General features: G+C 39.6%; 1 protein-coding gene across 4 annotated transcripts in view; it reads left to right on the top strand.

Moving 5' to 3' along the window:
- Ptprb (protein tyrosine phosphatase receptor type B) overlaps positions 1–18,699 on the top strand; it is a 119,955-nt gene that overhangs the window by 79,784 nt on the left and 21,472 nt on the right. For all 4 annotated transcript variants that reach the window (XM_076854865.1, XM_076854867.1, XM_076854863.1 and 1 more), the window contains 9 exons: positions 692–970; positions 1,518–1,667; positions 4,342–4,585; positions 12,423–12,529; positions 16,261–16,360; positions 17,192–17,275; positions 17,369–17,386; positions 17,499–17,580; positions 18,166–18,256. In XM_076854865.1, coding sequence (XP_076710980.1) covers positions 692–970; positions 1,518–1,667; positions 4,342–4,585; positions 12,423–12,529; positions 16,261–16,360; positions 17,192–17,275; positions 17,369–17,386; positions 17,499–17,580; positions 18,166–18,256 — 1,155 coding nt within the window. The remainder of the gene's footprint in view (positions 1–691; positions 971–1,517; positions 1,668–4,341; positions 4,586–12,422; positions 12,530–16,260; positions 16,361–17,191; positions 17,276–17,368; positions 17,387–17,498; positions 17,581–18,165; positions 18,257–18,699) is intronic.

Here is an 18,699-nt window from a genome sequence, read left to right as displayed (position 1 = left end):
ATTAAGTAATTACTATGCCAACCACGGTTCTAGGTGACCAGTCATGTCCACCATTGAGAATCATTATAATAACCACACGAGGCAGATATTTTTAATTTCCTCATTTTACAGATGGAACATAGGGAGGTAAAGTAATTTGCTTGAGAGTACAGCGCTGGTAAATAGAATTTGTATTCAGGCTGACCACGTCGCCCTTTTAACCTCAAAACTTCCCTTCCTCACCTTCTACCTGATTTCTGCCACGCGATTTCCGTGTTTCTGTGTATGTTTGTGTTCCCAGTCATGTTTTATTTGGTGATTTTCTAATGGGACAGCATTTTAATTTTCAATATTTTTTTCAAAGTGAGGTCTGGCAGGCAAAAATTCTCTTGAAGACCCGTAAGAATTTTTTTTTTCCTCAAAACACCATCCAAATAAATGATGAAAACTATATGTTGATGGGCTGGGGTTGTGGCTCAGCGGTACAGCGCTTGCCTAGCACATGCGAGGCCCTGGGTTTGATCTTCAGCACCACATAAAAATGAATAAATAAAATAAAGGGATTGTGTTCAACTACAACTGAAAAATAAATATTAAAAAGAAAACAAAACCCTATGTGTTGAACTCTCAGAACTAGTTGGACCTAGAGGAGCTGAAAACCAAAATAATCTTCCCGAGTGCGGAAATGCGTCTCTTTCCCTGTCTCCTTTAGAGCCAGACAAAATACAAAACCTGCACTGCCGGCCCCAGAACTCGACAGCCATTGCCTGCTCTTGGATTCCCCCCGATTCTGACTTCGATGGGTATAGTATTGAATGCCGCAAAATGGACACCCAAGAAATTGAGTTTTCCCGAAAGCTGGAGAAAGAAAAATCTCTCCTCAACATCATGATGCTGGTACCCCATAAGAGGTACCTAGTGTCCATCAAGGTGCAGTCGGCCGGTGTGACCAGCGAGGTGGTTGAAGACAGCACCATCACAATGATAGACCGTAAGTGTCCCTGGAGCTGTGTGCGGGGCCTCCTGTCACACAGGACAGGGGGCTTTGCACCTTACTCTTCGTATGCAGTCCACTATTCACTTGCACACAGTTCCCTTAGACATAAACTTGTCACTTGGAGAAGAGGACCCAGAAAGCTCCAGAAAATGGAAACATTTTTCTGGGTAAAAATATCCTAACAACAAACAAGTGAAATGATCTTAGAAGTACCTGAATGAGTTAGTATCTAAATACATCACTTTGCCTGATACAGTTAGAGCTATAATGGAGCTTTGAAGCAATTTGATGCTTACAACTTCAGGAAATCCTGCTGAGGAGCTGCCTCTTTCATTATATTTAATTTGCCACTGGAAAATCACTTCCTCTGCCTGCTTGCCTTCAGGAAAGGAGAATTTCTTGACTGCAAGCTTGAAACACACACACACTGTGTCCCACGCTGAGTCTGATGTGAGTGAGTGGAGTCCATTTCACTGACGTGGGGAGGAGATGAGAGCAGCATTGTGACCCCTCTTGGTTCCTTCCCCACCTCTTTTTCCAGGTCCTCCTCCTCCACCCCCACATGTTCGTGTGAATGAGAAGGATGTGCTAATTAGCAAATCTTCCATCAACTTTACTGTCAACTGCAGCTGGTTCAGTGACACCAACGGAGCTGTGAAGTACTTCACAGTGGTGGTGAGAGAGGCTGATGGTAAGTTAATGTGAGTTAACTAATTCTACTGTTAGATGGAGAATTGCTTTCTCAAAGGTCATGTGGGGGCTCCTTCCATCACAAGTTTTTAAGAGTAGAAAAGTTAATTTTGATATCATTCTGCTCTGTCTCTGCTGGATACAGGGAGTTGTAACAAAAAAAAAAAAAAAACTGCTCCAAAACTCTTGTGGCAATAAAGCCAATTACCTTTGGGCCTAATGATTAAATAGGAAGATAATAATCATAACCATAACCATCATTAATTGAGCCCTTACTATTTGCCAGGCACTATTGGAGGTACATGGTGTGTATCATCACGTTCAGTCCTCTCACAACTTATCAATCTTGATTGTTACTCTTTTGTTCTACCATTAAACAGCAATGTGCCTCAATTCTTTGCCCTTCTCTCTCTCAAATACCACAACCAACTATATACTCCCAAATCACCTACCAACTCACAAAAATATCCAAAAGCTTGAAAGAGGCAAAAGATGTTCATGAGAAGCATTCCTTCTTTACTGAATTTAGAATGATATGTTTCATTCTCTAGTTTCCTGAATTATTCAGTGGCTACCTAATTCCTAAAGTCAGGATAAAAACTAGGTAAAAGTTATCACAGCATTCTATATAACCACTGAGTGTGGCCACAGCTTATTATATTAGCATTTGTCAAACTACAGGTAGGAGAGTTCTATTGGGGGTATGCATTTGCCATTGAGGTCCAATGTGTTATTTCTCCAAAAGAGATGCTTGTGCCTAGAATGATATTAATATATATTACTTCCATAATATTTTTTCAAAAGTGTTTAAGGTGTTGCACATGAATTTCTTAAGATTGTCAGGGGACAATTTTGACCCATTTGTAGGTAAGGAGAGAACGTTAAACCTAACAAACACTGGAGCAATTTCTAGGCTAAATGGTATTTTGGTCTCACTGGGTCCCTAACAGTCTGTGTGCTTTTACATTTAATTTAATTGTACTAAAGTTGGTTATGCATAATTGATTAAATAATTTCAAGGGTCAGTAGTGCATCCCAAATTTTCTCACACCTCATAATTGAAGATGAATTTGTGAACTGTGGAAAGACTTAAAATTTAATTAGGCTGCAATGAAGATAATGTTTTACTACATGAATATAAGAAGGTGACCAAAAAGAAGGCACACCAACAGCAGCTTTGGGTTCTGAAGCCAGATAGATGGGTTTTCATTATTGGTGTCCATGGAGACGGGTTGTGATCCCTTGTGATCCTTAAAATAATAGTTCATCTCCTGTAAATGTCACGCATAGCATATATGCTCATTCTAAAAGCAACATTCCTTTTCAACTGTTGCCAACAAAATATTTCCTTTATAGGAAAGGAAAATTAATGACAAAAGAACTAATCAAGTGCAAGCAGTCATCTGTCACCTGGGTCTTGGATTTGCTTGTCTGCAGGGAGCTCTGACAGCTGGAGGGGTGTGAAAGAGGGGATTTGGGAAAGAAGGGAAACCAAAGAACATTTTGAAAGGTGACTTCAGGATTTAGGAAGGGGGACATGGGAATTTAGGAAAGTGAATAGAATTAAATAAAAACCCATAAAAGTCTCTACTTGGACCTTTGATAAATGGGACTTGGGAATGTGATGTTGGGAGGACCTCAGTTCTTAGGATTAATCTCTCTCAATCGCTTTCTTCTCCTCTACCAATCAATCTGCATCCTCAGACAGAGCATTAGTAGAAAACTGATAACCAAAAATAATAATAATGATAATGATATTTCCAAGATTACTCATTGTGAGCAAATTTTATTAAACAAGAATACAGGATAATGAACCCCACAGTACCACACCTTGAAGTTCCTTGTAAATGGTATCTAATCTCTATAATATTTATCTTCCTAATTATGCTTTTCTACCGCCAGCATCAAAATTAGTTGACAGTGCCAAAACACACAGCAGGCTGGGTGGACAAGGGAGGAGTTCTGGGAAGTGCTCTGAGTGACGGACCAAGTTTGAGCCAGGACTAAATTGTACCCAAGATAACAGAGAGCCACACAGAGCAATTATCAGACTGGGAATGGCATGTGGAGTGTTCCTTGTGGGACAACTGCTCTGGCCAGGGCCATGATTTCTCTTATCTGTTCTCTATTTCCCAGGTCATAGGGGTTTCCTTATTAGCTCAACTGCAGTGGTTATTGGCAAGGTAGAGAGCTTGTGGAGCCGGTCCACTCTCTCAATGGGGAATTAATTGTCCAGCTTTCTGGAATTACTGGGTACATTCTCATTTTTTTTACCCACACTTTGTGTTGCTGCATTATAGTTGTACATACTTACGGGATTTTGTAGTTATATATTAGTACATGCACATAATACACAATATAACAATATAATTTGGCTAATATTACTCCCACGCACTTCCCTTTGGGACTAACTGTCATTTGATGCAATGACCTAATGTCATTTTATTTTCCTAGAAAAATGATAATATACACGTGTGTGCATGTTATGTATACAAAATTTCTTTTAGAAAAAGTGAATTAAAATTAATTTCATCAAAAGACTTTCACAGCAATCACAGAATCTGCACTCTGGGATGACCAGAGATAATGGATGAGGAGGCAGCCTTAGAAACCTAGCTAGAAATCACTCAAGCCACAAGAAAAGCAAGTCCTTAACTGTGGGTTTTCTCCTCCAGGCAGCGATGAGATGAAGCCAGAACAGCAGCACCCTCTCCCTTCCTACCTGGAATACAGGCACAATGCCTCCATTCGAGTGTATCAAACCAATTATTTTGCCAGCAAATGTGCCGAAAGTCCTGACAGCAACTCCAAGAGTTTTAACATTAAGCTTGGAGCAGAGATGGATAGCCTAGGTGGAAAATGCGATCCTACTCAGCAAAAATTCTGTGATGGACCACTGAAGCCACACACTTCCTACAGGTTAGATGCATTACCATTGTTTTGCTAGAAAGGATATGCTACATTACAGGATGCTCAGCTATCTGAGCATCTGCTGGATGTGAGCTTCTGAGATTAATAGTCTACGTTACAACAATACTCTACATTTTGCTGGGTAATTTATAAAAGTTGGTTTTCTGCCTCCATTCTCAGGTAATGTGTAAAGAGAGCTTTCAGCATTCTGCAAAAGTCACAATTTGTTATGTGAAAAAGTGAAGACTTTTAATAGACTGGTTTTTTCTCCTACAAATTCTTTAATATGAGTCAAATCATTTATGACCTTCCCTCTTCTGAAAATATTCAAATAGACTGAGTTTAAGGAGACTCGAACAATATGAATTTATATCTTCTACTCTTAACGAGAACTGGAATTGTTTAATTTACCTTCTGAGGCATGTAAAGATGGAGATGTTTTGTGGTTCAGCAGAACTCTGAAGGGAAACGGTCCCTGAGTGAGTTGGGGACACCCTTTCTTCCCTCTGAGACGGCAGGCGAAAAACAGCAGCCATTTGGCCTTAGCCCCAGAAAGCACACTGCCATTTGTAAGCCCTTGCAGCCCTAGAAATTGTCTGTGCTCTTGTTGTGCACTGTGTTTCCAGAAAGTAAGTAGAAGTGGAAACATGTAACATCCCAATCAGCGTCCTCAAGGGAAATGGAGCCTAGACTATAGACTTGGATACAAGTCCATAGGCATCCAAAATTATTACTTCTGTAGAGGATGTACCCTTTCTGCTGGGTGTTAACAGAACTGATACCCAGACAATATGGCAGCCAATTAGGTTCTGCTTGGGCCAGTTCCTGTTCTGGTTGGTGAGTGCTAAGGTCTTATTGACTTGTAAATATTTTGAATATCACTCCTAAGTCTCAGTAGAAAGATCTTTTCTGCCATTTCCAAAAGGAGACTCAGGCATAACATCACACCTAAGAGTTCTTAGTCCCTCCACATCAACAGATGCAGGAAAATGTGTGTAGTTATCTTTGCCCAGAACTCACCACAAGCTTGCTATTACCTCCCAGGCAAGGTCAGCACCTCCAGAGTAAACATGCACAAACTTATTATTGTTACTTACTTTAAGACATATGAGCCTACTTGAAGGAGAGATCATCTTAGGGCAAAGAAGAAACATAGGTGAGATCAGACACTGGGATCCTTTAGTTCCTCTAATTAAAATATGCCTCAGGTCCCTGGCTTCTTGGGTTCAAGGAAACCTGAGCAAGTCTCCCAAGAACACTTCAGAGGTGGAAAATTGAGGCTGTTTTTTTTTTGTTTGCTTATGATGGGAAAGGAGAAGATGACTGCTTACATTAGTCTCCCTTTATTCAAGGAGGATATGTTCCAAGACCCTTAGTGGATGCCTGAAACCACAGTAGTACTGAATGCTTTAATTTAATGCTTTTACAATTTTGACTAAATAATTATCACGCATGTGGCATAACTTTTGTAATTTGAGTTGTGTCAACAAAACTAGTACGAATGTCTTTTTCCCTCTTCACAATTTCATGGGTCAAAGATTCTTTCTTACCATAGACCTTAGCAACCTCAGCCATATGATTTTTTTTCTTTATTAAGAAATTTCAGGCTGGGGTTGTAGCTCAGTAGTAGAGCGCTTGCCTCGCACACGTGAGCCCCTGGGTTCCATCCCCAGCACCACATAAAAATAAATAAATAAAAATAAACAGGGCTGGGGATGTGGCTCAAGCGGTAGTGCGCTCGCCTGGCATGCGTGCGGCCCGGGTTTGATCCTCAGCACCACATACAAACAAAGATGTTGTGTCCGCTGAAAACTAAAAAATAAATATTAAAAAAAAATTCCCTCTCTCTCTCTCTCTCTCTCCCCTCTCTCTCTTTTAAATAAATAAATAAATAAATAAATAAATAAAGATATTGTGTCCATCTGCAACTAAAAAATATTTTTTAAAAAAGAACTTTCACATTCTATACCTAAAGGAAGCACTTTGCAGCTTCTCTTTGGCATATCTAAATTGCCAGCTTTATTACTTTTGTACTTTGGGGCTATTATTAAATAAAATAAGGGTTACTTGAACATAAGCATTGCAAGACCTTGACAGTCAATCTGATAACAAGACAGCTATTAAATGATTAACAGGTGGGTAAGCAGACACAGCGAGCAAATGCTAAACACAGGGATGATTCACCTCCTGGGCAGTAGTGAACATAAGAACATGAGATTGCATTACACAACTCGGAGCAGTGTGCAATTTAAAACTTCTGAATTGCTTATTTCTGGAATTTTTCATTTAATATTTTGGGATGGCAATTGACTGTAGATAATTGAAACTACAGAAAGTCTAACTGTATAAGGGAGGACAACTGTACCACGTTTCATAGAGAAAGCCAGTGAGAAGTTGGAGATAATTTGTGTCTTCAGCAGGCCCATCCCCCTGCACCCTGCTTAATTATCGACAGTAGCTGTGAAAGTCTCTGTAAGAGCCCCTACATTTGAGCCCCAGCTCTGCTACCTTGAAGCTATGTAACCTTGTAAGCAGCATTTCAGCTCTCGAATCCTCACTTTCCTCATTTGTCCTTCTACTTAAGGTCATACCGTGGTTCCCATTCACTTACAGTAGCTTGTCTCCTACCATTTGCCCCAAGTACACCTGCCCACTTTCTACTCCTCATTCTTCCCAATTCCCTGAACTCTCCTATACCTCTGAACCCATGCATGTTCTTTTCATTCTCTTTGGGATGCTTTCTACTCTTCTCTGGTTTTGACAGTCAGCTCAACCTTCAACCACCCCATACCATCCCTGTCAACTCCTGGTTGGGCAACTGAGTGCTTCCTCAGCTCCATTGCCATAGTACCCTGTCCCTGTATCCCTCTAATCCTGCATTTACCTGTGGCTTTTAACCCTTTACCAGCAAATCACCCTCCCTCTTCACTAGGCTGCGAGAGTTCACAGTCTAATAGGTGAGAGAGAAGTGTCATTGGTTACAAAACACTGTGTCAAGTACTTGGCACAAAAGAGGTACTCTTGAAATGTTTCTGAACAAATAAGGGAATGAGCCAGACAATCTGTGAATGTTAACCATTCTTGTTACAGCTTAATCAACTCATGGTGCACATATTTATCTTCTAGATGTCAACTTTCCTGTATTTCTCCAATGTGTGTTTGGTTCATTCCTACTAAAGGCATGCCAGGCAGGTACTTCTAGATGAGAGGGGGCATAACCTTCCAAAATATATGGGAGAACCACAGACTAAGCAACCTCTTGTGTGGTGGCTGCAGATCATGCCTCAGTGCAGTAAGAATTCTGCCTGTCTCAAGGTGATAATCACCACAGTGACCCTCTGCTGTCAGTCATCTCCTCCCTGCCCCTCAACACAAAGAAAATAAGTAAATGGGGGAAAAATGAAAAATAAACATCAGCAATGAAAAGAAATGGGAAATGTGAGGTGTAGGTGAAATGCAAGTTTATTATGTCAATGAATATAATATGTTCCCATTCAGTGCTGAATTCCTATTACCGTATGGATTATTAGTGGCATATTTCTTATGGAAAGAGAAAGGGCAGATCATTAGGGCAAGAGACAGTTTGGAGGTTATGAAAGTGCTGATCTGGTTTTGTTTTTATTCTAAATGGCATAGCAGTCTGACCACAGTCAGGTCGTCAGCTTCTCCTGACCTCATTTTCCTCAAATGTAGGAAATCAAACCATGTGATGGCTAACTTTCTGCTGTAGAATTCTGATTCTGGATACATTAAAGTTTATACCTGTTCACTAAAATAATATATCATTCATATTATGATATTTTTCATGCTAAAGACTTATTCAATGAGTGTTTTATTACATCTTTCGTGGAAGGTGGTTGACCAGGTGTTGGGGTGATAGAAAGATAAGTAGATGAGATCCCTGCTTTCAAGGAGTTTATAATGTAGAAAGGAGACATGTCTATAAAATACAGGCAGAAATGTTGAAGGGCATCAGAAGGATATAGCTAAATAAATGCTGTGAATGTTCAGAAGACTTCTTTGAGGATGTATCACTTTAGCTGGGCACCAAAAAGGATGAAAGGACTTAGAAATACGGAGATAGGAACAGTTTGGAGAGTCAATGTGGAGAGAACAGTGGGAGTCAAAACTTGAAGGCAGAATTACACAGATTGTTTAGAGAAGAACAAGGAGTCCAGTTTCAAACAAGGGGTTCATAAAGAAGTAGAAGGAAGGACTGAGAAATAGGACGTGACAGGATTGTGGGTGGGTGCTAAGTGCGGGGCTAGGGAATGTGGTTGTGGCGTCTGTGTTTACAAAGAGTGGTAAGAGCAGAGTTCCTGATGGCCACTCATTTTAAGCCAGGCATATGCTAGGCCACTGTCTCGTTCCTATGTTCCCAAAGGTCTCTGCATCTGTTTCGTAATTTTTTTTTTATACTGGTGATTCTTAGAATTTTAGAGCAGAACACAAAGTTGTTATATCCAAAGCTTTTATTTTATAAATGAAGGAACTGAGATAAACAGAACTTTGGAGACCATTTACTTAATCAGCAACAGAGCAAAAGCTGTTCAGATTCTCTGATTGTTGGCCCAGCCTCTTCTTGGCATTCCTCCAATAGAAGTCACTGTTTTTAACCGAAAATCACATCAAGAGGAAGTAGGAGAGAAAGGTCCACACTAGGAGGTAGAAATGGAGTTTAGTTTTCTTTCACCAGTTTTCTCTGTGATCTTGGACAAAAAGACATGGATTCAAGTTCCAAACCTCTGAAGTAATATAATAAACTTCCTTGTTATGTTGAAGAAGTTTGGAGATGAATAGAACCGTGTTTGTTAAAATCCTTCCACATTTATAAATGCCTATACCAACATAAGAAACTCTTATCTTCAGAAACACTCTTTTCGATTTCCGAATGTATAATAAATTAGCAACACACACAAACTCCTCACCTTCTTGTTTAACACATAGTGATTACTTGTTACCCTTTGCAGACCTCTCCCAATGTACTTCCAGGATCTTTTAGAGCTGGAAACTAGAGATGTGGTTGATCAATGCCATCTCGATGTTTATTTCACATTCGGACCTGGGCTTGAGTTAGGAGGAGGAGCTGAAGGGTCGGAACTATTTGCCCTGCACTGTGCCTGCTTCAGTGTTTCCACAGGGCATGACCAGATAAGTTGGGATTAAACAAGTAGATTTTTTTTCTTAAAGGAGAAAAGAGTCTTCCATTTACTTTCACTGGGTTTAAATGAAGAGTAGTAAGTCTTCCTATGTAGAACAAGCCTAACGTTCTTATCAGTAAATCTTCAAAGGAATCTTCAGTAAAATTTATCATGAGATCTTTTAAGATAGAAGGAACTCAAGTCATCCCAACCAGTCTTTAACTTAATGCAGAGATACCCTCCTACAGCTTCCCTGGGAATTCGTTCTACTCCCACGTATGCTTAAATCTGCACCAACAACTGGGAGCTCACTACCTATGAAGTAGCTCATGCTCTAGATGTTAGAAAATGATTTTATGTTCCTGAATTCCTCCCTCCCTATGACTTCAGCCTACTGAGCCTAGTTCTACCTTTAAGGAGAAAATCAATCACTTCCCTTTCCTCTTTCACATGACAGCTTTCCTTAAATCTGAAGCCAACTCTCATCTTCCTCTAAGTCTTCTCTATCATCATCCTAGTCAATCACCTCTAATGATTTCTGATTCTTCCTAACCTATGTTCCCAGACATTGAGTGTCACCCTCCAGACTAGGCCTGATTCATGCCAAAAGCATGATACATTGGTCCTATAGTGGGGATCATAGGCTTTACATTCAAACAGCTTACAAATCTGTTTTAGTAGCTTTATCTTGCTTGTTGAATTTTGGACCAGCTGATTGGCAGTTACTATCTCATGTGGATGGATGGACAGCCACCTCATCAGTTCTCCTGTTCAAATGACTGGAATAACTCTAAATATCCGCTAGAGAGCTCTAAATCAATGCCTCACCAAGCAAAGCTCATCATCTTTCTCCGGTATAGCTCCCAGTTTTATCAGTGGTGCTGTTGTTCTCCTGAATGACTTGAGCTCAAGTCTTTTTTTCACCTTTGAATCTTCCCTTCTTATTTTAGCCTAGGCCTCATCTAGTCCCCTCAGTGCCTTCATAGTCTTATTTCGTTCTCACTGCCATTGCTCCAGGTCAGGGCCCCATATCCTTGACCTGGATTGTTGCAGCAGTCTATTAGCTGGGCTTTCTGCTCTAGTCACCACACCTCATTCAACCCAATAGTTTTCTCCAAGTTCCAGTGTTCCTCGTTTGCAATTTAATATGTGCTTTCCTCTCTTACTATTTGCCCTATTTGTTCATAGTCTATTTTTCAAGGCTGGTTGGTTGGTTGTTGTGCAGTACTGGGGATTCAATCCAGGGGCCCTCTACCACTGAGCTACATCCCCAATCCTTTCTTTTTCTTTTCTTTTTTTTTTTTCGAGACAGAGTCTTGCTGAGTTGTCAAACCTGGCCTTGAACTTGAGATATTCCTGCCTCTATCCTCCAAGTTACAGGATAACAGGCATGTACTCCTAAGCCCAGCTCTATTTTTCAAGTTTTAAAGACTAGAGACTGTGCATCTCTTTGTAACTACAGCAAACAGATATAAAGAAGGCCTTTAATAAACATTTCATGTTAAGAACAATAACAATGAGATGAAAATATTTTTGAATAAAAGGCACTTTAGAAAAACACTAGTGCCAAAAAGATGGGGAAGTATCTAAGTTAAAATAACAATAACAGCAGCAGTAATAATATTGACATTTGAACCACTTGACATCTCTAATAGGCATTTTAGAATTCTGCTCCCAAAACTAAACTCATTTTGGATCTTCCCAAACTCCTCAATCTACAACTCTATAATAGTCTTCCCTCGTGTTGGTAAATATGCCCTCCACTCTTCCAGTTGCTCCCCAGTCAGAACATGTGGGATCATCCTTGATTCCACCCTTCTTTCATACTCCACATCTATCAGCAAAACTTTCAGCTCTTTCTTTGACATATCATCACTTCTCACCACCTTCACCTCTACAACCCTGGTCCAGGCTACTCTTTCCCACCTGGATTATTACAATACCCTTCCAACTAGTTTTCCTTCTTTTCTTTTGCCATGCTATCCATTCTTCATGCTCCTGCTGAACACCATCCAGTAGCTTCACATGTCACTTAGAACCAAAGCTGAAGTCTTCACCATCGCCTCCTGGGTCTTGAATGGTCTGGTCCATCCACCTCGCTGACCACTCACTCACTGGACTTCAGCCATGCTAATCTCTCACTGCTTCTCAGAAGTCCCAGGCATGTTCCAACCTCAGAGCCTTATACCTCCAGTTCCCCTTATCTGGAATGTAGACCTGCCCTCCCCACCACCCACACACTCTTTCCTCAGATTTCTATGAAAATGGCTTCTTACAAAGAAGACTTCACTAACCATACCAAGTAAATCAGTCCTACAGTCTCCATTCCCACTGCTTTACATCTTCCTAAGCCACTCTATTCTTTTTCAAATCACACATTACCATCTGCCATATTATGTTTGTGGATTTATTGTCTGACCTTCTCTATGAGAATGTAGCCTCTGGAGTGGTAGGGACTGTTTTGTTCCTTTGCAGTATCCCTAGCTCCTAGAACAGGAGCTAGCATACAGCAGGAGCTCAATAGTATTTGATGACTACCTCAATGAATGAATGCATGAACCCAGGTTTATCTGATTCCAAAATTTATATTCACCCTCCATATGCAATGACTAGATGCCCACCCTGTTTCTCCTTGTACTCGTTTTTTCAATCAGTTCTGTCAATTTGCACTTAATAAATCTTGAGTAAATCTGATTTCTTTTCAGAATCAGCATTCGGGCTTTTACTCAGCTGTTTGATGAAGACCTGAAAGAATTCACAAAGCCACTCTATTCAGACACATTTTTCTCTTTGCCTATCACCACCGAGTCAGGTAAGGCTAACCTTTCCATCCACCCCTGTGTTCTGCCAGCCACTGTGTCACCTGAAAGAGCCTGTAGGGGGAGATCCGGTGACTTTCCTGATGGTAGGAGGAACATTATTTTCACATGGAACTTTATCTTTGATGATCATGAGCTGATGTGGATTAGGGAGATTGCACAACTTCTGTGAGAGACCAACCTAGATAAGAAGGTGCAGTACAAGATTTTTTTTCTATTAGGGTAAGAAAGAATTGGGTTTAAAAAAAAAAAAGCAATTGAAAAACATTAAAATAAAGGGCTAGTGCAGGCCAAAATAAAAATTGGTATGAAAGGCTTTCTGTTATGAGTGGAAATGTACATATGCACATACAGTCAACCCTCTGAATTCATTGTGTATTGCAAATATTTGGGGAAAAAGTTGTGTCTGTACTCAACATGTACAGAGATTTTCTTATCATTATTCCCTAAACAATATAGTATAAAAACTATTGACAAAGCATTTATATTTTTACATATTGTAGAAATCTGGAGATGACTCAATGCATAGAGAGGAAGTGCACAGGTTATACACTACATCATTTTATATAAAGGACTTGACGAACCATGAATTTTGATATCCTGACAGAAATGGCTCAGAACGAATCCCCCTCAAAAACTGAGGAACACCTAGATATAGGAAAAAAGACTAGAGAAAAAACAACAAAGTATTAATGACAAGTATCTCAAAGTAGTAGTGTTATAGGTGATTTTTCTTCGTTTGCTTCTTACGTGTTATTTTTTCACTATTTAAAAATGTTAATTTAAAGAACTTGATGTTAAAAAATGATGTAGCTCAGTGATAGAATGCTAGCCTAGCATGCATGAGGCCCTGGATTTAATTCCAAGCATCATGAAAAAATAATAAAAATGTTAATTTAAAAGGCTTTACATAAATCTATGAAAGAAACATCTTTGGTGTGCTCATGGGAAAGTCTGAGTAATAAAAATGGCTAGTATATGCTGGACACCTCCTCTGTGGAGCTGCAGTGTTAAGCATTTCACATAGAATAACTTGTCCAATCCTCACTACTACCTTTTGAATTCACTGCTTTTATCATCCCCATTTTAAAGGTGAGGACTTGAGGCTCCAAGAGCTCAGTAACTTGCCCAAGATGGCGCAGCTGTGCTTCCAGCCCTTCCTGCCTGAGCACACAGCCTCTGCACTGCACTGTCTCTGAATATTTCCATCATGCTGAGAATAGCATCTCTTTCATCACCTTGTTCCTTGACACCATTGTCTGTCCCAGCTTTCCTGTGGGTGGCCCGTGTGCTACAGTGCTGGTCTCTTGGTCTAGGGAAGTTCTTTAGAGCTGAAAGAGTCTCCCCTGCTGCATGACAAACGTAGCTCACCCCACAAACCTTCCTATCTATCTATGCCAAAGACAGGGATAATCTTCCACTTTTCAGACCAAAGAAGGATCAAAACCCAGCTAAGAGGATTTTGATGTATTCACTTATAATTTGATGTTAAGTCAGGACTCTGTAAACACAATTCTTTCCCATGTGAAATATTTTTAGACAACAGAAATTTTATGTAATCCAGTAAAGGAATACACTATACATGCATTCAAAATACAATATTAAGCATAGTAAAAGAAAGATTATTGTATTGATTTGATGAGTATTGAAAAGCAACATGAGATAATAAATCCAAGGTCTTAAAATGTAACTCCAAAAACAGGCTACTCTATAGACCTAAATGTGAGAAATAAACATTAACACATTTAAAAGAAAACATAGAAGTAAATTATGTGACCTTGAGTTAAAAAATTATTTCTCAGATATAACAACAATGCAACAAAAGAAAAAGTAAATGTATTGGAGTTAACCACAAAGGCTTTCAATGCTTGAAAGAACACCATCAAGTGAAAAGACAACCCACAAAATGGAGAAAATATTTGTAAATCATATACCTGATAAGGATAGAGAATTCAAAATACACCAAGAACTCTTAACCTACAACTCATTAATAAAGAGACAAGTAGCACAACTTAAAAATGGCAAAGGAGCTGAGTAGAAATTTGCACAAAGATGTGCAAATGGCCAATAATTATTTGAAAAGACACGTCTTTAGTCATTAGGGAAATGCAAATCAAAGCAACAATAAGACACTTCATAATCACTAGAACATGAATAATCAGAAAGACAATAGTGAGAATATGGAGAATTGGAACCCTCAAATGTTGCTTGTGGGAATGATAAATGGTATATGTAGGTCTGGGCTGAGGATATATCTCTGTGTAGAGAGTTCACCTAGCATGTGGGAAACCCTGGACCCACAAAAAAACTAACAGCCAAAAAAAAAAAACTGATACATCCATATGATGAGAAAATTATTTATCCATTAAAAAGAATGAAATATTCCTATATGCTATTTGGTGGAATCCTGAACACATTATGCTAAGTGAAAGCAGCCAATCACAGAAGGCTACACATTTATGATTCCTGTTTATATGAAATGTTCAGAATAGGCAAATCCATAGACATTGAAAGTAGAGGACTGGTTGCCAGGGCCTGGGAAAGAGGAATGGGAGTGGCTGCTAATAGACATGGGGTTTTCTTTTGGGGTTGATAAAAAATAAGTTATAAAATTGATTGTAGTGATGTTTTCAAAACTCTTATATGACTACTAAAAGCTATTGAATAGTACAATTTAAATGAATGAATTATTTGGTGTATGAATTATATTTCAATAAAACTGTTAAAAATATAGGGTTAGGAATGTAGCTCAGTGGTAGAGCACTTGTCTAGCATTCACAGGGCCTTTTGTTCAAACGCCAGCATGTGATAGGGAGTGGTGAGGGCGGGGGCAAGCTGGGTCAAGAGTACATACCTGTAGTCCTAGCTACTCAGGAGGCTAAGGCAAGAAAATTGCTTGAACCCAGAAGTTCAAGGCCAGATTGGCAACATCAAGAGACCTGCCTTGAAAACTCCCAGTGGCAGGATCATACAAGATAATAAGACTGTGTTAAAATAACTCCAGAGCAATTCTCTGGATTTGTTAAAGCCCCAGATGCTCTGTAGCATGATTCCTGTAAATGAAATCGTATCTTTATCTGGATGACAAACATTTGGCTTTTATCTCAGGTGCTCCAAGCTTCAGATACAAACAGAGAGTCCAAAATTCCTTAATAAGCCATGTATCATTAACTTCAAAAGTTAATGAACTTTTCCCTTAACTTGTCTGCCTGTGACAGGCAGGATAGTAGCCAACATTTCTTCTATTTCACCTTCTCAGGTGCATATTTGAATAATATTTGTGATATCATTCCCTGGAAACAGCCTCCATAGCTCTCTTTTTTTATTCTAATTTGTTATATATGACAGCAGAATGCATTTCAATTCATGTTACACACATAGAGCACAATTCTTCATGTCTCTGGTTGCATACAAAGCAGAGTCACACCATTTGTATCTTCATATATGTACCTAGGGTAATGATGTGCATCTCATTCCATCACCTTTCCTACCCCTCTGCCCCGACCCTTCCCCTCCATCCCCTTTGCCCAATCTAAAGTTCCTCCATTCCTCCCATGCTCCACCCCCACTCCCCCCACCCCGTCCCCATTATGGATCAGCATCCTCATATCAGAGAAAACATTTGGCATTTGGTTTTTTGGAATTGGGTTACGTAGCTCTTTTATTGGTTCCTCTACACTAATTTTCCCACCTGACTGTGTTCTTTCCATCTGGATTACTGCAGAGCCCTTGTTTGGAGTCATTGAAGGTGTGAGTGCTGGCCTGTTTTTAATTGGCATGTTGGTGGCTCTCATTGCCTTCTTCATCTGCAGACGGAAAACAAGGTAAGTCAAAGATCCCTTTGGTGACTGGGCCCACAGTTTCAGAGATACAACTGAAAATGCGCTTGAGCTTGAACAGTAAGAAGGAGAAATAATTTCCCCAGGTTAAATCTCCATTGTTTTCTCAGTAAAAAGAAAAGTCAAAACGTAAAATAATAACTCCCTTTTTCATCCTCCTCCACCGCCATGTACCATTGATGAATTTGACCCTTAGAAGTATTTAAATATGAAATAACTCATTTTGCAAAGAAAGAATAATTTTTTTTTGTTGGTTCATATCCTCATGAAGACAGAGATGTTTGCCAGTTGCATGCCCAAGCTCTTTTCTGAAATATACTGAAAAATCTGGTTGACAACACCATTTCATGGCTCGTATCTGCCATCCTAATTTAAGAAGAAGCCAAAAAGAAGAAAATAGCATGTGACCCCAATGCCACGTCCTCTTCTTTTGGTGATTTTTTTTTTTTTTTTAATATGGCACAATGTGCTCTCTTGCAGTTATGTCTGGCATTTAAGGTTTACTGGTTTGGGAATTTTTTATTTTTTAAGAAAAGATTTATTGAGAGTGTAGGAAGTGATTATGACCCGTAGCCAAAATCCAGGAGGCAGAGATCTTCAGTTATTATAGAGATCCGTTTCTAAGTGAGAAAGATCCACTTTTTAATGTTCTTCCTCCCCTGTTCCTCCCTCAAAGAGCTGTTGGCTGAGTGCAAAGATTCATGAATACTGAAAAATCTACATTTGCTCAAACATGCACAGCCTTACCATAAATGGGGAAAAAAAATGTTCAAATCAAGAATGATCAGACTAAAAATCTTTTGCCTTACATTTCAGCCATGGTCGAGAAAGGCCCTCTGCCCGCCTGAGCATTCGTAGGGATCGACCATTATCTGTCCACTTGAATCTGGGCCAGAAAGGGTAAGTGCCATATTTTCTTTTATTTAATTTATTGAAAGATGGCTTTGTGTGAGATTTGCTAACAAGGCCTTTCTTCTTTTGGCTTCTTCACAGTAACCGGAAAACTTCTTGGTAAGAGAGAACACATTAATTACTTTATTATTTGCTTTTAAAATACAATGCAGGCTGGTTATGGCGTTTCCCCTTTTCTTCAGTAATTCTCTTTTTCTTTTTGTTTCTACAGCCCCATAAAGATAAATCAGTTTGAAGGGCATTTCATGAAGCTTCAGGCTGACTCCAACTACCTTCTATCCAAGGAATATGAGGTACTACTCAGGTGCAACGAAGCCTTAACACCCCTGGTTCTTAGCAGAATATCCTTTCTGACCTTTACTGTGGAATCAGAAGCTGACTGAACTTGGGAGTTACAATGATACTTAGGGTCCCAGCTGAGTGTTTTTGTAATTGAAACCATTCCCTGCACAATATACCACCTAATCTCAGAGCTCCAGAATAGCACAGCAAACCAAGTGCTACCAGGATCAGATGGTAAGAAAGAATTAACAAATGTCAAATGCAAAACCTAAAACCATCCGTTATCCAGTCTGGCCATTTGCTTGCCTGGAAAACAATGTGGTTTGGCAAAAAGTGCCCAGGCTTTGGATTTGATTTCCAGTTTTGCCACTTGCATAACATTAGTTATCCTGTCTAAGCCTCATCTGTAAGATGGTGATAAGAACATTCCCATTTGGAGCTGTTGAAGGGATCAGAGCTAGTGCATGGAGAATACTAGGCATTCTACAAGCAGTAATATGCATACTAGTGTATGTATTTTTTTTATTATTATCAGTCTCAAAGTCTGTTATTCTTTTTCACATTTTCCACTTTCAAACTTATTTCTGACCCAATAGGACTTAAAAGACGTGGGTCGAAACCAGTCGTGTGACATCGCACTCTTGCCGGAAAATAGAGGGAAAAATCGATACAACAATATATTGCCCTGTAAGTTTTGTGTTGAAATTTGTGACACTGTCTGCCTCTAGCAGATTTTCTGCTCTTTTCCAAGAATAAAACGAGACTAAAGAAATATGGCAGAACTGGAAATGGAGGATCTCAGGCTCCGGATGACTCTAATAAGGAATGACTTGCATGTTACTGCACTTTTCTCCAGAAGGATAACTACCAGCTTAAATTCTGGTTCTGAGGATACTCTGCTGCTGCTGTGATTTCTCTGTGTGGACCTGCTGTTTCTCCTTTGTGGCTGAGAGCAGCAATGGGGTTAACAGCAGGGCTTTGATGTCAAGTTGATCTAGGTTTTCTTAGCAAAATCTCTAGTTCACAGTTTAAAAGAAAAAAATTATCCTTACTGCACTAGGTAAAGGAGCAGAAGGTAATCTTTCTGGATTGTATTTACTCCATTAGTGAAAAGGAACTGGCCACTCCAG

This window comes from Callospermophilus lateralis, chromosome 4 (genome assembly GCF_048772815.1).
Source record: "Callospermophilus lateralis isolate mCalLat2 chromosome 4, mCalLat2.hap1, whole genome shotgun sequence".
In the NCBI taxonomy this organism is placed as follows: Eukaryota; Metazoa; Chordata; class Mammalia; order Rodentia; family Sciuridae; genus Callospermophilus; species Callospermophilus lateralis.
Note: the sequence above shows the minus strand (reverse complement) of the source record. Positions and strands in the feature narration are given on the sequence as shown.